Below are 22,118 nucleotides of genomic sequence, written 5' to 3'. Positions count from 1 at the left end.
TCTACACATATCACTATAACAACCAAATAATATAACTAAAAACGTATAATTTCATATATTTTCATTTTATAATAAAAATAATGGCAATTAAGCTATCATTTTGAGTTTCATGCATAAAAGCTTCTTTGTTGCTGTTCAGATGTATAAAGTGTAATAGTAAGTCTAAAAAGAGACCAATTTACAGTTAATGAAATTGACTTCCCCTTTTAGCATTTATTAAATTGGCCATTTATTAATTAATTCATTCACTATCCTGCCTCAGGAAAAATATACAAAATTTTTAGTTGATAAATGTGAGAATCATCCACAGAAGTAAATTACATTTATACTAGAGGCCTGGTGGATGAATTCGTGCACCAGTGGGGTCCCTCAACCTGATCTGCACCCTCTCACAATCCAGGACCCCTTGGTGGATGTTGGATTGTCTGGTTTCGGCCCAATCCCTGCAGGCCAGGCCGAGGGACGCCACTGGTCCATGAATCCATGCACCAGACCTCTAGTATGCATATAAGACCTTTGGTTAATCTCTTCTTGCTCCCCTAACCCCAATGAGATTCATCAGTCTGTTCTGTACCTATGTGTTGAGCATCTAATCCCTGGTGGTCAGTATGTGTCATAGATACTGATTGAATGGTTGAATGGTCAAACAGTCAAACCGTCACTTGCTTAGGCATACATATTGGTAACAACATCATTAAAGCTGGTTAACAGTCAAGATTATTTTTAGAATAGTTTGATGACTTCCTACAAGGAGTAACCTGATTCTTATTTGAATAATAGAGGCCCGATGCATGAAGATTCATGCAAGAATGGGCCTTCCTTTCCCTGGCTGCCGGCACCACCTTCACTCTGGCTGGAGCCGCCTTTCTGCTCTGACCAGGAGCTCGCCGTTCCGCCTTTCCACGCTGTCCAGAGATCAAGAGCAGCTGGGGTGGTGCGGAACGCCTGCCTATGCAAATTAACCTGTCTTCTTTGTTGGGTTAATTTTCATATTCACTTCTGATTGGCTGGTGAGCATCACAAAGGTATGGTCAATTAGCATGTTACTCTTTTATTAGTGTAGACTAGTGTTGATGCCAATAGATTTTAAATACAATCACTTTTCTCTTCAATTTCCTAAAAAAACAACAACTAATAGTCTGTTAAATTTTGTGTTAAAGTTTCTGTGGAGAATGTGTTCTTATCTTTTTAGGAATAAACAAAAAGAAAAAGAAAACAAAATATTAAATGTTGCCAACTCTTATCCAAGATAATTTTAAACTCTCACTGATGGTCTGATAGTCAAGAGTGATAACTAAGTATGTAGATGTGTGCACCACCAGCTTTATAATTTTTAGAAATATTTTTCTTTAATACAGTGATTAAAGACTGTATTTTCTCTGAATTACAAAAGCAACTGAAACCTAATTTTAGATAACGCTATAATTTCCTCATAGTTTTAATGAAGTTGTAAGTATCTCCCCAAATTGTAAATTTAGTCACTAGTGTGGAATCTGTCTGTTAACATTGCCAAAACTATCACCCTCAAATTAAATGCATCTATATTTGAGAAATTACATAAATTAAGGGGATATATGTCAACATTGTCCTAAAGAAATGCCTTATTAATTCTTATTTATATGTCCCAAGATTGTTTCTTTAATTTCCTCTTATTTTTATATTTCCTTATGTTTTATTAGTGAGTCAAGAAAATAGTACAGGACTATTGCTAAGAAAATAATCCTTTACTACTTGTTTTTACTCACTTTCTGACATTAGTCAGATGAAAAACAGATTTGAATTCCACAATGCCACAAAAGAATTTTCTGACCTATACAAAAAAAAAAATTGTTGACTTGAAATGAATCTTTCTGAAGCATTTCCTTATTTTAAAACATACATACACATTCTAGTTATAATCGGGGGTAAACACCTCACAAAAGCATTAGAAGGTAAGCCATGCCACATGCAGTTTTAAACCCTGCCATGCTCCTTTCTCAATATATTCTATGGATGGCTACATTATTTTCACAACCAAAGGAGGGAAATCACAAATATATAAGATAAAACATAAGAAAATGGATTTTTTTAAAAAGAAAATTAAACATATCCTTTCATAATGAATTTTTTTTTTCAGTTATGGTTACAGCATTGTGAAATAATGATTTAAACCTAGCTAGCCATGCTTCCAAGGAAGAACCTAAATTTAAAAAGTGGGGACCTTAATAAACAGTGGCTAGTCAATTTTAAATGTTCATAGTAATTTGGAACACATGTTGTCACCATGGAATAATATAATACTGATTTATCTGTGCTCTATGTTCAGTATCCCAAAGATACCTGGAGACAGACAGTGAATCAAGCACAGACACATAGTGAAACAGGGTCATGCTCTTCACCCACTCACCTGGAGGCACTACTCCAATACCATCATCCACCTCATAATCTGAGATGTCACTGTCACTGATTCGCTGAGATCCTGCACAACAGTAAGGCAAACAGATACCTCTGTGTCTTGTTGGTTTACAAAATGTAAATGACATGGTCACAGTTCTTTAAAATTCCATTACTACTAAATACTTTTGGAAGTAAACAATAAGCAGATTTTTAAAGTAACATTTGTTCTCCAAGGATAACATTTTCTAGGTATTTCCTCCATAAAATCATTGAAGGGAGGGAACTTCATAGAATGAGATTTTGACTTTTCAATTTATTCTTTAGTTCAGGCATTATGCTAAAAGCCTATTGCAAAGTGCATACACTGTTTTCTATCCAGTGAAGTGCCCTCCTCTGCAGTTTGAGGAGGATGAATGGAAAGGTTCAAGGAGATCTGTCATGGCTGGAGCTCCATTGAGCTCATATTATTGCAAGGACATCAGGGCCCGTTATAAAATATGCATGGTTAGCCTTCAGAACTAGCCATTACACTGCATTAAACATTAATATTGAGGAAATGCTTGATCACAGAAGCACTAACATGAAATATTTAATTATATGAGGAAAACAATTTGGTTCTACATTACCAAAGAGCAGCATCTATGTTTCAATTATTGAATGAGAGATTTAGTCATAATTCAAGTTTAATAGGTATGTCCAGAAAAAATAGTTTTTCCCAATCACTGGTTGCAAAACAACAACGTTTATATGTTTATTTTAATTTTTTTCATGAATAATAATACTAAAAATACCTAGGAACTATAAAGTTATTAAGAGGTTGCTGCTAATATATATCAATCCATTAATATTAACAAAAATTACTCCATCACTTAACCAATCAACAACTGAATCAGTACTGGGCAAAGAATTACAATTCAGAGTGTTTCAACACTCAGCTCTGGAATTACCGTATTTTTCGGACCATAAGATGCACTTTTTTCCCCCCAGAAGTGGGGGGAAAAAGTCCCTGCGTCTTATGGTCCAAATATAGCCTACACATATACTTTAAAAAAAAAAGTTTTTTTACTTGCCCGGCTCTGTGTGGTCTCTGTGTGCTTGCCCGGCTCTAAAATGGTTCTAAATGCTGCTGTTTACTTTACAGGGTTGATTACATGTGTTTATGACTGTGATGTTGGGTTTTAATGCACATAAAATATTTTAGGACACTATTTGTTTCAGAATCTTTTTTTCTTCATTTCCCTTCCCTAAAAACTGGTGCGTCTTATGGTCCGGTGCGTCTTATGGTCCGAAAAATACGGTACTCTGTATTGAATATATCATAGTCATTGGGAAAATGTAGAAAATAGTTTTGCCAGGACCCTTTACATAAATGAATACTTTTTCCAATACTCTGATCTCTAATAGGCATTTGAGAAAATAGCTTGAAATTTAATCTCATTACACATAATTAATTTTGGTAACTAAAAACCTACTTTGTAGTTTTTTGCTGGAGCTTTCTCCATGAACGTGTCGCCTTGGCATGAAAGGTGATGGCTGAGGCAGAGGTAGTGAAGATTCATCATGGGTCTGCAGTTTATACCAATGTGGCTCATCGTCTAAAAGTGCTGTCTCCAGTTCTATGAGGATCTGCAAGGGCATTCTCAAATTAAGCAAGCGCATTTACCAAACATAATCTAAAAGGCAATCATAAGCAATGCATATCACAAAAACTTGAATAAGCATTTGACTTGAATCTTTACGGTGTACATCACCTCTCCGAGAAATTCGCTCTCTTCTTCTTGCACTCTTGGTTGATCCCACACAGTTATTTCTAACATTCGTTCTCTAAAATCTCTACGATGTACATGTGAGTAGACAAAAGTTTGATTCCATTTTGGTTCTAGTACTTTCTTTACGGTTTTGGTCCTCCTCTTACTTTTATCACTGAAAAAATAAGTATGTTTTGTAAATGAAAGAGTAAAAGCAAGTATATACTGCCACCTACTGTAGTTACATGTGATGCTGCTATTGGGATTTAATTTATTTCTTTTAATATAAAAATCTCAAAATACTGTAGAGATTAATCCTATTCTTGTTTTAACTACAATGTAAGCAGTAGTTATGATTATAGGTAAACACATGCAGAGGTATATTTTAAATGATGTGTAGCTATCAAAGACTAATATGTATATAATTAAGGTAACAGAAAACTTAAAACCTGGAAGGTGATTTTTTAAAAAAAATACAAAGTATGAGGACTTTGTTTTTAAGAGATAATGTATTTTATTCCCTCAGATAATTACCTATTAAATGTTAAAACTATATCACAGATGTATGCAAATGTCCACACTCATCAAAATGTATACATTAAATATGAGCAATTTTTAGCATAACAACTTCATCTCAATAAAGCTTTACAAAGTAAGTAAAACTAAGAAAGGAAATTCTGCCTTTTCTATAAGTAAAGATTTTTGCATATTTTTTCTAAAATTATTCACTACCTTCTATCTGGAAGAAAATACATTTTTACATAGGGATTCCTGGGTCGCCCATCTACTCTAGAAGGTAGATCTGTTGCTTGTAGAACATTTACAATCAGCTGGTGTCCCACTTTATCATACCACAGTTTCACCTAAGAGCAATGAAGGAAGAAATTATTTGTAAAAATAATGAGCTATAATTTTGCAAAAGAATAATAAAATTATTTTTAATAAAACATTTTTAATTGAATTTTTTATATTATTTTTGAAAAAGAATACCAATTTGAAAGCATAACCACTTTGAACTTGACTTTTCTCTTCATGCATTTTAAACATGTCTTACAACTGTAGCGTTATATTCTCTTATATCATATTATGCTATGAAAATAAACTAATGATAATAATTTTATAAAAACTTAAGGGAAGTAGCGGACTTTAAAATTATTATCATTATGGTTTTATGTTTTTTTTAATCCTCACCGGAGGTTATGTTTTTCTTAATTTTATTGATATTTTAGAGAGAGAAACATGGATGTGAGAGAGAAATATTGATCAGTTGTCTCCCATATGTGCTAGACTGGGGATTGAACCCAACTGAGGTATGTGCCCTAACCAGGAATCAAAACCACAACTTTTTGGTGTATGGAAAGATGCTCCAACCAACTGAGCTACCTGCCCAGGGCCATTCTTGATTTTAAATGACAAATGAAAGTGGTTGGTGGTTATAAGTGTTTAATAATTATAGTGTGCCTAAATTTTTATAGTTCCATATGTAGATGAATTAAATTGATATTTGATATTTGGAACAATATGTACAAGAGAGTTGGGAGATCAGAAAACACATTTACTGTAGGTCTATTTTACACCAGTTACTGCTGCTTTTTGTTTTGTCTCATTTAATTTTTACAATTTTCATGAGAGAAGGGAAAAAAAATAAAGGGATATATAATACATAAATGATGCCTTCAAAATAAGTGAAGGCCCAATGATGATATTTCTCCTAAGATTTCATGATAGTTTGAATACAGAAAAATGAGAAAATGACACTGAGCTATTGTTAGACTCCTCAGAACCAGAACTTTGGCAGCCAAAATAGTATTTGTGTTGGCAGCAGACAATGTTAACTTTAATTCTGTTTTAAAATGTTTTATGTCAGTTTTGGTTTTATGGTTAAATAAAAATGTAATTATTTAATGGGTACATACTGGAACATATTTAAGAGTCATTACAACCAGATAAGCTAATTTACCATGGGATTGTTTTTTCACAGTAAGGGGCATATTAATGACTCAAACACAGATTTATATGAATCCTTATCTCTGTTTCCAGTTAATCACAGAGATGTGTTTTTCATAAAACCAAAAATGAATTTTTATTCCTCTTAACATACAGGTGGAGTGTATGAGAGATTTACACATATTATGAAAATAAAAAGATGGCAAGGAAATTAAAATAAACATAAAATACTTAACAAAGATATTTAATATATAAAGTTAAAACTAAGAAAGATTTTAAAATAACAGAAAAACTTATAGTTATCTTCTTTTTTTTTTTTTATAAATATATTTTATTGATTTTGTACAGAGAGGAAGGGAGAGAGATAAAGAGTTAGAAACATCGATGAGAGAGAGTCATCGATCAGCTGCCTCTTGCACACCCCCTACTGGGGATATGCCCGCAACCAAGGTACATGCCCTTGACCGGAATCGAACCCGGGACCCTTCAGTCCCCAAGCCGATGCTCTATCCATTGAGCCAAACCGGTTTTGGCATAGTTATCTTCTTTAATTAAAATCAAGAGTGGTAAAAACACATTACAGAATACCATATTTTATAACAAAGAAAAATATCAACTAATATTTATAGAATAATTTAAAGCAACATTTTATTTTAGTCATTTATATAAATGTCCAATATTCTACCATAATCTACAAAGATGTGAGTTTTCATAAGTTAGCCATAGTTTCTTTATCCAGCTTTGCCTGGGTCATCAATAAGGCAACAGTGAGGAAAATTATAGCTTTTCCAGCGTGGTATCAGCATAATGAGTTTCACCAAATGTCTTAAGAATTTAAAAAGAATACTTTTAAATGTAAATATTTCCGTCTCCAGGCTCATAAGGTTTTAAGTAAATGACACATAATTTGCTGAGTTTATTATGTCTAACCAACTACTTCAGAAGCTTTTGTATAACAGACAAACTAGAATGGATATTATATTTTCTAAGGTTATTTATCATTTAATGTTGAGAAATCTGGTGCGTTATAAGCACTCAATAAATATTTTCAAATGAATATATAAACAAAGAAATTATCTTTAAAAAAAATGCATGAAAAATGCACTGATGTTGACTATGGTGTTAGATAACTAAAAAAAGCCAGACATTTTTTAAGATAGACTCAGCACATGAGTAAGTACTAATGGTCTTCTCCATGTATAAAAAACACATACAGAAAGCTGTCCTGGTAAGACTTGCGGGGCATCTTTTAGAGCTCCAGGACTTGTTGGAGAAATAACAGAAATGGAAGGCCTTTCCATCTTCTGAGATTCAAAAGAACTTGAACCTAAAATGAGAAAGAAAAAAAAAAATACAAAACAACTAAGTAATTCTCAGTAACATATTTGTACCATATGTGTGGAGAATAAATCGATATAAAACCCTAATATGCAAATAGACTGAAAGGCGGAACAACCGAACAACCAAACAACTGGGCTCTATGATGTGTGCTGACCACCAGGGGGCACTTGCGAAACATGGCGGGCATCAGCAATAGGTGGCAGAGTGTGGAACATGGCAGGTGTCGGCCATGGCAGGACGGTCATCAGGACGAACCTCTTGTGGTTACTGAAAATTCTTTGCTCCTGCATGCCACAGTCCCATCTAGCACCCACACCCACTGCCAGCAGTGGCTGCTGACCCCGATCACCCCTCAGGGCTTCTCCACCTCCCGCTGCTCCTGAGGAGATCGGTGCTGGCAGCCGCCTTTCGCACACGCTTGTATCTGCTGCAGACACCAGACTGCAGCTCACACCCATGCTTGCAACCACAGATAGCAATAGGGCTGCTGCTTCTTATACCTGCTGTGGGCGCCAGCCCCGCTCACACCTGCAACCAGAGCAGGAGCCAACGTTTGCACCTGCTGCCAGCATCTAGCGCCAATCCTGATTGTTTGGTGCAAGCAGCAACTGCCGGCCTGATTGCCCCTGGGCCCTGATCACCCCTGAGGGCTTCTACATCCTGATCCTGATGGGCAATTGGGGTAGCAGCTGCCGCTCACACTGATAGTACCAGCCCCGTTTGAACCCACTGCTGGCGCCAGTAGCAGCAGGTGTGAGTGGGGCCAGTGCCTTCAGTGTGTGGGAGAGGCGGCAGCAGGAGTCCTGGAGACATGGCAGGAGGAGCAGGTGGGGGTGTGGAGGATGGGCTGAGACCTGCCCCTGTGCCCACCGCAGCCTCATGGCACCACAGTTCCTTTCAGGTGCACGAATTTGTGCACTGGGCCCCTAGTGGTTTTATAAAATGTTAAATGCATGTTATTTGTATAAAACCTGAATTAAATACCAATAATAACAGCAGAGCCTACTTTCAATTAGATAGTGTAGAAATTTATGCCATCTTCTTTGATTAACCACCTATTTTACAGGTAGTTAAATGGATATAATCGAGTATTTTATTTATTTGCTTCAATTTGTAAGTATTGATTTTCTACATTATTTTGGAGGAATAGTTTAGGCCCGTGGTCAGCAAACTGTGACTCACAAGCCACATGTGGCTCTTTGGCCCCTTGAGTATGGCTCTTCTATTTTGAGAGGGCAAGTCTATTTTGAAGAAGTGGTGTTAGAAGAAGTTTAAGTTTAAAAAATTTGGCTCTCAAAAGAAATCTCAATGGTTGTACTATTGATATTTGGCTCTGTTGACTGAGTTTGCTGACCAATGGTTTAGGCTCTTGCTTAATATCACACGTAGGTAAAAGGCTTCACACTTTTAATGAGAAAGATGGTACCCATTATGTCAATTATCTTGGCTAAAGGATCATCCGTTTTGAACTATACTTAATCAAATCAAAATGAATGCATATATAATTTATGAGTACATCTAAGCCTGGAATTCATCACTGTTTTAAAATAAGATTTACCATCTATCTCAGTTTAGCTCTTACAAATGAATCTCTTGTAAGTCTGAGAATGTTGTCTCTATGATTCACCACAAGTGACATGCTCCTCCCTCCTTCTTTAGAGGAGGCTGGCTCTCCACTCAGCCATTCCATGAGGCCCTTTCTCCACCTTTTCAAATGAGAACTCTCTAGTCCCAACTCACTGTTTAAGTGTACCCTGACACAACCAGCAATATAAAATGCCTATATAATGTTGTTACTCCAGTAAGTATAACCTTGAACCCACAGCCATTCAGTTTAGCTTTATTGATAAAACACTATTCATGGGCCATTGCCTAATGATTTGCTATCCACATAATTTTTTTCTATCCTATAAAGTCTAATTTAAGCCACAAAGCATCATTCTGTGCCTGCCAAATATGTTTAACTATAAGAAACAGTGCTATAATATTCTTTGTTCTTATGTCTCTTTTATCAAGTTTCCTTAAGATAATATTATTTGGAGGGATCTCAGTACAAGAACACTGGTATTTCTAATAATCAGTTTGTTTTTATTATTACAGCAGCTAATTCTTAAAGCATATCGACACTATAAGTTATGCAATTGGTTCCATTTCCATTTGTATACTGTTTATCAGAAAGCTCAAAACCAAATCTGATCTCATCTCTCTCTAGCAGGTATCCATAACATGATGGTATGCACTTGCTATACAAACCTTAACTCTGGATCCTTGTTTTTCTCACCCATATATTTTCTATCTTTTTATAATCACCATCACTTGTTTTCTCCTTAAATCACGGTGTATTTTATATTTCTATAAGTTGGGTTACACAATAACACTTGGTGATCAAGCCCATGTATTATTAATGTATTGCCAGTCCATGGCAAAGGAAATATTTGGGTCACTTTTACATTTGCATCGAAAACTGCATTACTTACCCATTCTTCATTGCATACATTGTCATCTTCTCTCATCAGAAGTTACTTTAATGGCCTTATGAATAATTCAAGCCTCTAGACTCACTATCCATTAACCCACTCATATCCATGGAACTTTACCTCTACTCCAGCTACTCACTCCCATGATCTCACCCAACACTGTTGTAGTGTAGTAAAATTATTTGTTAATGTGCCCATTTCCTTCACTAGGCTGGCTGCTCATGAGATTGAGCCAATAACCAATCAAACGGAATAATCCAGTATCACAATAAATTTTTATGTAAAGTAAATAGAACTATCACAGGTATAATAACTGAGCTCTATGAGAGATCCTGACTTTTATGATTCAGAAGGGTATTGCCAATAGATTTTTGTAGACACACACAACACACACACAGACACACACACACACACTAGAAAAAAATCTTAAAATAGAAATACCTTTGGGTTTCCAATGATTATCATGGTTTCCAACTTCTAATATCATTGGAGATAACTTTAGTATAACAATACCAACTCTTTTATTATTCATCAAATAACTAAAGAAAACAACAAATCTTTATTTTTCAATTTCATTCAACACATATCATAATAACAAGGACATCTTCCTTATACTCACTGGATTCCAGGGGAGGGTGGGAGCTCTCAGGAATCCTGGGAATGTCACTAAAAGAAACAGTGTAGGGTGAAAATCCCATTAGGTGTAGTACTTGCCTGAGGCAATCACAGTCACATTTTTACTGCAGTGGTGTGAAGAATCCTTTTGGGTCTTTATAGGTGTGGAAATGGATAGGAGTCACTATTAAGGCAATTACTAATGTGCATGAATGTCAAACACCACACAAAAATAAAAACTGCAATAAAAATAAGTTTTTATATATTTAATAGCAAAATACTTTTAACATGACAACAATAAGACTAATATTGTGGCTAAAATTACCACAATATTTTTACTACCAAAACAGCAGGTTTTGGAAATAAAAAAATGTCAAAGGTAATAGTTTACTTCAATTCTAGAAAATTAAAATGGCACATATTTTACAAATCAGTAATATGCTTTACAAACACATCTGAAAGAGTTTACTGAATGACAGGGATGCAAACACCTCTTGATACTAAAATAATATGGTGAATATCATGGGCAAAGTTAATAAAATGAAAAGGATGAATTGCATTGAAAATTAAAAATGATACAAGCTTGCAACAAAAAAGCCAAAATACTTTATATATGTGAATATATAATTAATATGCACATATATAACCCTATATTGGGATTCATATCTTTATACTGAAGTTAGCTAAATAGATGGTTATTTAGATATGATTAGAAAGTGACTTGTGAGAACACCCATTCCTGTCATACTCACAAATAACTCTGAATAAATATTTAATATAACCTCAGCTTAATCCATTATCCACTGTGACCTTAGGAAACCTGGACCAGCGTGGTTTGGAAATTGTGCTACGTGGAACTACTTTACCTCTGGTATTCCAAAGATATTTTAATATAATGTAAGGACCAGATTAACAATATGCAAGTATTAACATGACATATTAAAGCAGACTGGAATAAGCTAGTATTAAGAGAATCGTTAAAATACTGTTTAAGAATTTCTAACCACTTACCTTGTTGTTTAATTTCAATTTAATTTTCTTTGTACTTTCTGGGTAGTGGGGAGGAATGGAAACAAAAACAGTTTTCTCCTTTTGATTATTTTCCTGCCTTTCATTTTCACATTTTTTGTGCAAACTAATTCTCATAACCACCTACAATTTATACACTTTGCAACTGGCACCATAATCTGTATTATGTATTTTATAAATATATGTTACTATATATATATATATATATATATATATATATATATATATAAAGAATTTTTATAAAATCAATGTTTTATATGATAATTAGGAAACTAATTTGCAATACCTAAGATGCAAGAAATCAACTATTTATCCTCCACAACTTTCTTCTAAATTTAACTGGAAAAATAACAGTACATTATTTAAAATCCAGCAATTTTTTTAATATAACTTATTTGAAACTCAACCTCAAAGTTGACTGTGAAAGTTAGAACACGGAACTCTGAAACCAAGTGTAAGCTTTGGATTTTATGTATTTGTGAAAAAATTGTGAAAAAGTTGTAAAACGTTTTAAGGGATTTTGAATCAAAATTTATTTAATGCTGACTCCTTCAGTAATATTTTTAGGCATCAATTTCCAATTGACATTTACACATCCCTCTCACAATGCAGGACTGCTAGCTCCTAACTGCTCACCTGCCTGCTTGCCTGATCGCCCTTAACCACTCTGCCTACCTGCCTGATCACCCCTAACCCCTCTGCCTGCCTGCCTGATAGCCCCTAACTGCCTCTGCCTGCCTGTGTGATCACCCCTAACCACCCTCCCCTGCAGGCCTAATCACCCCTGCCTGCCTTCTCCTGCCAGCCTGATCACCCCTAACTGCTCCCCTGCAGGTCTGATCACCCCTAACCATCTCTGCTTTGGCTCCTGTCACCAAGGCTTTGTCCTGAAGGAGGACCAAACAACCAGAAGATGTCCAGTCAACCTGATCTAATTATCATATTACCCTTTTATTAGGGTAATTCATTTTTCTTAATCCCTTTTTCACTCATCTCTCCCAATCTCCTTCCCACATAGTGACCATCACTTGGTTTTCTTTACTAGTTTATTTCTATTTTGTTTGTTCATTAGGTTTTACATATAAGTAAAATCATACAGTATTTGCCTTTCTCTGTATGACTTATTTCACTTAGCATAATACCCTATAGGTCCATCCATGTTGACACAAATGATTTCATTCTTTTTTACGGCTGAATAAAATTCCATTGTATATCTGTACTACATCGTCTTTATTCATCTATTGAAGGTGACACCTGGGTTGCTTTCATATCTTGGCTATTGTAAATAATTTTACAGTTAACATAGTGGTGCATATATCTTTTCAAATTAGTGTTTTGGATTTGTTTGGATAAATTCTCAGAAGTGGAATTGTTGGGTCATATGGTAACTCTATTTTTAATTTTTTTTTAAGAACCTCCATGCTGGTTCCCATTGTGGCTAGACCATGTTGACCAATGTGCATATAAATTATACTTGAATAATTATTGAAATGATTATGCCACAATATTATATTTGCTTTCTGTTTTAAATTACTTATAAAACTACATTAAACATAGTTATTATATATATATATATATATATATACATATATATATATATATATATAGCTAGAATTATGTTTTCAGGAATCCAATAATATTTTCATCAACTGGAAAATTAATACTAGATTTAATTTTTATATAAATATAATTTTTATATTCCATAGTCTTTATATATATGACAGTTTAGGCTTTGACTATGTGGATTATTATCATTTAAATTATTTTCATGCAAAAGTATAAAATAATGAAAATGTTTTTCCAGTCTACTTTAATTGTCTTTGTTTTTTTAAGTCGCTAAGAACCAATAATATTTTAGCTAATTTGAAACCACCATATATCTGAAAGTATTTGGCAATGTGCACATGCTTGATTTTAATTTTTTTATACTTTTGATTCATTTTCCAATTACTTACCTCTTTTCCAGCCTCATATTTACCTAAGCACTAGAACAGGTGTTATGTAAAACTAGAATAAATTATAGTGAGCTATTTTTAAAAATAATCTGCATTGAAATGTAAAATACTTTGGTAAGTATTCACTCTTAATAGTTACCACTTAAAATGGGTCATAAGCTTGTCTTTATTTTAGAGTTTTATATATATTAATATTATTCTTTGGAATATATTATCATACATTTACAGTATTTTGAGAATTAGAATATCATATTTCTTTGTATGTTTTACAGTGACATATTCATGAGGATAACAAAAATTTAAGGTTAGCACTTATTCAACATAAAATATCTTTAATTATTGGCTTTAGAATATTTTAGAGAATAGGAAAAAAAGAAATTGTTTTCAAAAATATATTCAAATATTAAACCAATTATAATAAGACAATTAAACATGCCTTCCAAAATAATGTCAACTGGCAAAATGAATGTTCTAGACTTTATGGGTTGCCAGGAAAAGCTAACTCTATGAGGAATTTTACACAAAAGATATAGAAATTATCTTACTGCCAGCAGATAATTAAATTATGCTAAAATTGAAGTTTTAAAAATGTTGTATTATTATGACCAATTAAAATGTTAAAATATTTCACACTTAATTTTTTTAAAATATAAAAATATTCTATTCTTAGTAGAAAAAAAAGTTCATGTAGACATATGAAATCATTACTATTTTAAGTATCACAAGAAGATAAGTTTGTTAGTGACTCTCTTTAAGGAAATATTATTCATTAAATGAGAATTACTAAAAATAAACAATTCTACCATTAAAAATCTTTTACTTTATATTTTATGTCTAAAAATGCATATCAATATTTTTTGATATTACAATTGTTAAATTGTGAAGCTTCTAAGATGTAGTGAGGAAAATGCAGTATTCAGATTTAAAATATTAAGAAATTTAAAAATCTAAACTGTATGCCCATCATTGAAGAAAAGTATCCATATTAACATGTATTGTATGAATGTATAAACTTCTTTTTAAAACCCTATTATACATGTAATTTACTAAACTTAAGAAGTAAGTTTTTTTAGCCTTACCCAATAGGCCTTGAAACAATAATTTCAACTTGAGGTTCTGATTTTGATTCTAAAATAATGTTGTAAACTTCTTCATTTGTAGCTCCCGGCAGGGGTTTACCATTCCATTCTAGAACTTCATCCCCTTGAATTTAAAAAAAAGGGTATTTTTTTTAACCTTACATATTCTGTGTATTTTTCTTATCTTTTCTCTCATTTTAAGAAATGCAAAACATATACAAATAGTTTAACTGTCTAGGTTCTGCTCTCAAGAAATTGATTTCCATATAATGTCAGCTAAATTGTTCTTCTAAACACTTTTTTTCTTTTCTTTTCTTTCTTTTTTTTCTTTTTCTTTCTCCCAATGAAACCTACTGGTCACTAGAAACAGTATAATACAAACTACCTTCATCTTTTGAAATATACCAGAAATAACATAAAAATAATTTCATGCTATGGGATGGAATTAGCATAGCTTATTTGGAAACATTAAAAAATAATAATTAGCAGCATGCCCTCCATATAATAAATGTAGGCTTTTCTAAGTGTAAAAGATTATTATTAAACTCTGCATAAATCCTGCTTGATTTTTGTTAGAAAGTGCAATTGACATTTGTTAGCATGATTTTTCCAATTATAAGTCATGTGTCTTTGCCTTCACCAGATGCACAACAGAATAAAAATGCATGAAAGGACTTGAATTCATACCCACAGGGCAACGCAGGTAGCTATGGCAAAGTTACAAAGCAAGCAGATGTAAAAACTTGCATGACAGTTAACCCACTTCCAGATGTTCATAACACACACATTCTATACATAATATATATTGTGAGCATTAAAGTTAGAAAATATTTTGAAGATAATAAAAATTTGAGTATTCATTAGTTTGTTAAATATTCTAAAACTATTCAAAGAAAGTGCATGATTCCATGGTACAATACATGGGCTAACAACTTGTTATTCTTAACCAGAATTTTCACCATCATTTGGGAAATGCTATTAATTTTCTTAAATATTTAGTGAAGTTTTAGGTCCCAAATGGTTCTCTGTCCAGTATCTTTTAATATATTATGGTAGGCTCAGCTGGTACTATGAGCCTCAATGGTACTGTGAGACATCTTAGTTTTTTTGTTCCTTTATTTGGTTGTTTTCAGTGTCTATACCATTTTAGTAGCTAATATGTTTTGAACTAATGATTCAATATCATCATAAACACAAACATGAAATATTTTAATTAGCAATGTCTTTCAGTAGAAAACTGTTTTGACATAACTATTGTAAGTAATTTTTTTCACATAAAAAGTAAAAACTGAATATTTGAAAAGCACATGATGCTGCTTTGGTTTGGTAAAAGAATACAGTTAAGTAAGTACATTTAACTAAATTCCGCTAAGTGACTTCTAATAGCTTGACCTAAGAAGTTCTTTAGCCATGTTTATCAAGTAGGCAATAAATATACTTCATATAAAAAGAAATAAAATAATTACAAATTTAAATATATAACAGGAGTCCTCTATTTTTTTTTTTTTTTTTTTTTTGGCCAAGAAATTACCTCATGCAAATGTACATATGTATATGTGTGTGTATGTGTATGAAAAATATTTTCTGGAACCGTACTTACCCTGATATTTTCTATTTTACTATGTTCTAATTCACTTTTAAAAACAATGGATGCAAACCATTAAATCAATTTTACTACCCAGTAATGCATTGCAATCAACATTTTTCAAAAGACTGGATTATAAAATTCTCCTCTTTATAGACAGCAACCTGGAGCATAAATTCTAACATCAAATTAACTTGGTACCCACATTTATTTATTTACAAATCAATACATCCTCAACCAGAAGGCAGTCTCTTTAGTGATATTTATTTATATATGAATAATCTGTTCAGGCTGGGGCATATATTATGATGGTACAAAGATAAAACAAGAGACTTTATCTGTCCTTAAATTTGGAGGAGGAGAATTATAGAAATGAACATCTTTCATGAAATGATAGCAATTCATCTGAGGATCAGAAATAGAGCCAAGTAGTTCTAAGGAGGTAGTAATTAGTTACTGCCCCGAGTGAGATATCAGGAAAAACTTTAGAATTAAGGGAACTTTTGATGAGTTTTAAAGGATGGAAAGGACTTCAACAGGCAGAGCACAAGAGCAGAAAAGAAACCAGGTAGACTAGATGACCAGGTCTCACTGGCAGAAATAGCTTGCCAGGGACCTACAGGTAGAATCCATGGCTGGAGTGTAGAATGAAAGATAATGGAAGTGGGTGGAGTTGTTATATGAGGACAAAGTCACTAAGCTTTGATTTGAGCATATCATGATGGAAACACTGAAGAGTCTTTATAAGGAAAATGTCAGTATCTATTTGGGGTTTTTGATGATTCTATCAGTAGCAGGACAGTACATGAACTTAGAAGGGACATCTGCAATAGAGAAACCTATTTACGGCAAGTCTAAAACAAAATTGCAAATGTTGAATAAAAGTCATGGTAATAAAAACATAGTACTTATTTTTATAGACCAATCATATTTATATGCAAATAGAAGGAAAATGGTTCTTAAATTATAATGCCAATCAGAATATATGATCTAATTTATTAAAATAATTATTAAAATACATCAATTGCTTAAAATGAAAGTATACTAGTATGTTTTATAATTACTAAAATTGAGCTTTTATCATTTTAAATTTATGTTTCTCAAGCTCTAAGCACATAAGGGTGTTAAATAAACGGAATTAAAAAAACAACAACACCTTTTGCTGACTTTCTTAAGTAATCCATTAAAACACAAAGACAAAATCAAAAGCCATTATGTTTATTATCTGATCTGAAAATTCAGATTTGTGCAAAGTTGTCTTATATTGGACTAGTCGACAAGAGATTCTTATACTTTCTAAGGCTTATTTTTGAGTCATAAAATAAGCAAAGACTCAATTTGCTGATATGACTATATCTTTATTGAGTTAGTTATTTAATGATAATTAGTCCCTAATAAAAAAAATAATAGTGTACTCTGCCTCTGCACATATTTAAAGCTGTATGCATAGTAAATAAAATAAACACAATTTGAATTTTCTCTCCATATAGCACATGCATTGCATGTTCCTATCAAAGAAAAATCTAAATGACACTGAACTGTTATCCTCATAATTAATTTTGACAAAAAATATCTTCAAAAGTCATAGAATATTTTTTTTCTTAGGGTTTCAACAATTACAATCTTAAGATATAAAAACTAAAAGCATAGCCTAGAAATGTTCTCTTTATTTGTATCTCCTGGCAGGGGTCATCATTCTATTCTAGAACTTCATCACCTTCAATAAAAAATAAAAAAGTGAATTTTTTACCTTATATATTCTATGTATTTTTCTTATATTTTCTCATTTTTACAAATAGATGCAAAACATATACAAACAGTTTAATTGTCTGGACTGTGCTCTCAAAATAAATTTTTTTGCTCATGGGTACTATATGTCACATTTAAATTAACAAGTATTTTATTATATAATTTATATAAGAAATGTAATTGGGATTATATTTTATTAAAAAAACTGATAGTGAATAAGTGTTTTGGGACCAATCTGAAAAATTAGTATTTCCTATAGCTTAAATACAAACTAAAGAAATAAGTAGTGATATTACTTTTTCACAAGGCTAAATTGTTTATATGTTTGTAGGAACATTATGAAGCCATCTATGAAAATTAGTAATCTTTTGGTATTTTGCATCTATTTCTTGTTACATAAATAAAAAACATTCCTATACTTGCTTTGTCCAAACTGCTAGTGATGATATCAGGGGAAAAAATCTATTCATGCATTAAAATTAGTTATTCACTTCATTGACTTATCTATGACTTACCCAAATTTGAAAATCACCAACTCATGCAAAGAGTACACATTGTTCGAATGTGAAAAGAAACTTTACCTGCTCTTAAATGTCCAACTACATCTGCAAGGCTACCCTTCTTTACTTTGGTGATGAAGGCACCAAGGCGTCCTAAGTCAGTCATTTTTCCTCCAACAACCTGGATAATTACAAACTTATAAGTGCCCAAGGCTAAAACATAAGGTTTATGTTTGAGGAATTAATCACATCAGTCTTTTATGATGTACTTAAAATTGAGTGTAGGGACATTAATGAAGTGAAATACATTTCTGTTAAAGAAGCTGGAAGCATGGCTTTAAAAAGAAAACATTGTCTCATTATGTTTAAGATGGCCATGTGTCCTAAGAAAGCTTATGTACTGATTACAGTACTTAAATTGACCTAAAAACACAAAGGTGCCGCAAATCGTGTATAACCCTACAAGACAAGTGCCAGTTATTCCTTACTTACCATCAAACAGGAAGGGTTTGACACTGTTTACATCAGGGTACACTTTTTTTTATCCTCTCAATTCATGCCCACCATGTGAATTATATTTCTAAATGCAGATAATGCCCCGTTGGCATTTCTGATCTTGATCTCTTTTGTATATTTTTAGTGGAATGTAGGTCTAAGACATAAAGACTAGGAATTCAGACCAACAACAGGAACTTTGGGGAAGCAATTTACCATGTTCAAAGAATAACAAGCCCAAATTATCTCTGCTACTGAACATGTGAATGAGCTCCTCACCTGAAATCTGTATGTGATTCAATCTAACTCTCAAAGCCAGAGTTATATTACTGAATATTCAACACTCTCACCTGGCTTTTCCACTCTAGCTAAAAATAAATACATCGGAAAGTTCCTAAGTTTAATTTCTTCCCAAAGCAGGGGCTACATATTAGAAGTTGGAGAGATATTCTCAAAGTTTGAGATTGATCCATAATCCATAGGGCTATACCCATTCGGATAGGTAATGAAAATTACTTCATAACAGGAGAAATTAAGGGTAATAATAAAAAGGTAATACTATTAAATACATCAACTTAAAAATTTTAATTGGATTAGTAGTCAATAGCTTGAAAGAAATCAAACTACCGCACAACTATAAAACAATCTCTTGGTAAATAATTTTAAAGCAGCGGTTTTGAATGTTTCTCTGTTTTTTAAAGGAAATAAAACCATGAGATTTAACACACAGGCACAAACATAATAAAACAAAATGTATGCACATATTTTTCCTACAATAAAATACAATCTCTTATAATTTATTAGTTTTTTATTTTCTCTGTTAAAGTCAATTAATATTTTAAAGGGTACATTTTACTTTTTTGATATGACCATAAATTCTACTGCATTTAGAAAACAGTATCATAAATGATGTTTTATGTTGCTTTTCAAGTATAATAAAAAGTATAGTAATAAAATTATGCAATCTGCATTATCTAACTTTAGGACCACACATTAAAACTATTTTTTATATAAAACTGCACTTGAACTTTATATTAAGATAAATATTCTTTAGTTTTCCTATAATTTATTACAGTTTTTTAACATATTGTCATATTAACAAAGTATTTTTAAAATATTAACCTAGATAAAATACTAAATTTACCATAAAGCATCACCATATTAACAAGACATTTGCTAGAAAGACTTTATTTGGAGAAGAGAGGAAAATATTTAAAAATCATTGTCAGACACTTTGTTGAGTCCTGTCCATACTGTAATTCCCTCTTTAAGAAACATTTGAAACCAGCATACTTACTTTCAGGCCCAGTAATGCACCTGATTCTTTGGGCATAGTTGTTCTCTTGTTAAGAATAACACGTCCAATTAATCGGTCCCCCTCTTTAGATGGTTGCCACGTTACAGGATGCTATTAAGACATGAATAAAGTTAAAGAAAATTTGTTTTCTTTCCTGTAGTCACATAATTATTGGTTGTCACATCATGAGATTTCTTCAGTTAAAGACACTATAGGGAATTCTTGATACTGCTGGGCTCTATCCTTGGACAATTTTAATTAGCAGTGGACGACTATTACCCTAAATAGTTCTAAAAGTATCCAGCAGCTAAGTACATCCTTAAAAATAGTTCTGAAATAAAATTAATTGAAATTTAAAAATATATCTGCTTCTATAGAGAAACTGATTCTGTATTTTGAGTAGTATTGTGAATTTTTGATATATTTAACCAAATGATATCTGATTTCCAGTCATCATTTAATAATTCCTTTTTATTTAAACATTTTTATAATTATTCAGTGATAACTTTTTTATTCAAAACTGTTCTGTCTTAAATGAAATCAATGTTTGCTCTCATAAAATGTATAATGGAGCAGAGTAAAATTACTATTGAGCACATATCAGCAAGGGACAATAAACAGCACATATTACCCCTAAATTCCAAACCCTCACTTCCCAGAAAGCTTACCGAACTAATCGGTGATGTTTCCCGACTATGCCACGTGGCAGGATCCAGCCAGTAATAATCCAAGTCACCTGCACAATTAAAAAAAAAAAAGGAAATATAATGCTTTAGAGTAGAGAATGCTTTAATCATTTTAAGTATAACTTCTTCAATCTATAAAAGTTATGAATATCATAACCTTGACTGTGTGTATCCCAGAAAGATAATCTGCATTCCAAAGGCTGTGACCTGAATCCTTAGAATGAATGTATGTTACAAAAGCACTTCAGACTATAGGAAAGTTTTCTTTTACAGTCATCATCAGGCTAGAAACACACACAAAAAGTATGGAAGGCGCTGATCCACTCCACTTACCCTCCATACCAAGGCACAGCCTGCCTCCTACTGATGCTGGCTGAAATTGTATTCACTGAGATAAAAACTGAGCGTCTCCCTTTCTACTTTTCTGAACTATATCATATCTTTCAAAATTATTCACTGGCCTCTATCCTCTTCCCTCATCAGCTGAAGAACAAGATAAATACTTTTGGACATGATGTTGAATAATTCAATATCAAGAATAGCTTTTGGCAAAAGAGTACATACAAATGATAGACTATCCAATTTTATGAAAGCCATAAAAAACCTTTACAATCTTTAATTTTGTAAAAATGAACTCTTGAACCTTTAATTTTTATTGTTTTAGCTTAAAAGCAGAATGCTAAAGAAAACATCTGAGAAAAAAAGGAAAACGTACTGGAAAGCATCAGTTCTTCCAGTAATTGTATAGGAAGAAAGGACAAAGTGGGTAATCCATGTGAGGAAAAAAACCTTTTACATCTCATACATGAGACTAAGTCACTTAAAATATTTCTCCCTGTGGATCTTGAAAGAGAAAAATGTTAACAGAATGAGGAAAGCATGCCATCTAACAATGAGATGTCTACCTGGTTACTGAGGAAATGTTTGGCTAATATCTCTGAAGGTCCTAAGTAAAACTTTTTATGTAGACTACAGGCCTGGCACATATAGACACTATAAAAGAAATGTACAATAATAGGAAACAAACATTTTATACACCAGCATTAAAAAGCCATACACTTCAATTTCTCAGTGTCTGCTCCCCTTTCTTTTTTATACAACTAAAGGCCTGGTGTACGGATTTGAGCATCAGTGGGGTCCCTCGGCCCGGTCTGAGGGAACGGCTGAAACCAGCTCTCCAATATCCCCTGAGGGGTCCCAGATTGCAAGAGGGTGGTTCTCAGGTGATGCACCCTGGAA

The 22,118-nt window shown here is 32.8% G+C and overlaps 1 protein-coding gene across 49 annotated transcripts in view; it reads right to left on the bottom strand.

Annotated features, from left to right (window-relative positions):
* Window positions 1-22,118, bottom strand: part of RIMS1 (regulating synaptic membrane exocytosis 1) — a 389,052-nt gene that overhangs the window by 115,514 nt on the left and 251,420 nt on the right. For all 49 annotated transcript variants that reach the window (XM_084889208.1, XM_084889221.1, XM_084889224.1 and 46 more), the window contains 10 exons: window positions 20,862-20,929; window positions 20,194-20,304; window positions 18,483-18,582; window positions 14,568-14,691; window positions 10,509-10,555; window positions 7,286-7,398; window positions 4,857-4,987; window positions 4,128-4,299; window positions 3,849-4,002; window positions 2,387-2,458 (listed from right to left, as the gene is read on the bottom strand). In XM_084889208.1, the coding sequence (XP_084745334.1) occupies window positions 2,387-2,458; window positions 3,849-4,002; window positions 4,128-4,299; window positions 4,857-4,987; window positions 7,286-7,398; window positions 10,509-10,555; window positions 14,568-14,691; window positions 18,483-18,582; window positions 20,194-20,304; window positions 20,862-20,929 (1,092 nt within the window). The remainder of the gene's footprint in view (window positions 1-2,386; window positions 2,459-3,848; window positions 4,003-4,127; window positions 4,300-4,856; window positions 4,988-7,285; window positions 7,399-10,508; window positions 10,556-14,567; window positions 14,692-18,482; window positions 18,583-20,193; window positions 20,305-20,861; window positions 20,930-22,118) is intronic.

This window comes from Pipistrellus hanaki, assembly GCF_964339955.1.
Source record: "Pipistrellus hanaki genome assembly, chromosome: 7".
NCBI lineage: Eukaryota > Metazoa > Chordata > Mammalia > Chiroptera > Vespertilionidae > Pipistrellus > Pipistrellus hanaki.
This window is presented reverse-complemented; position numbering and strand designations above follow the sequence as displayed.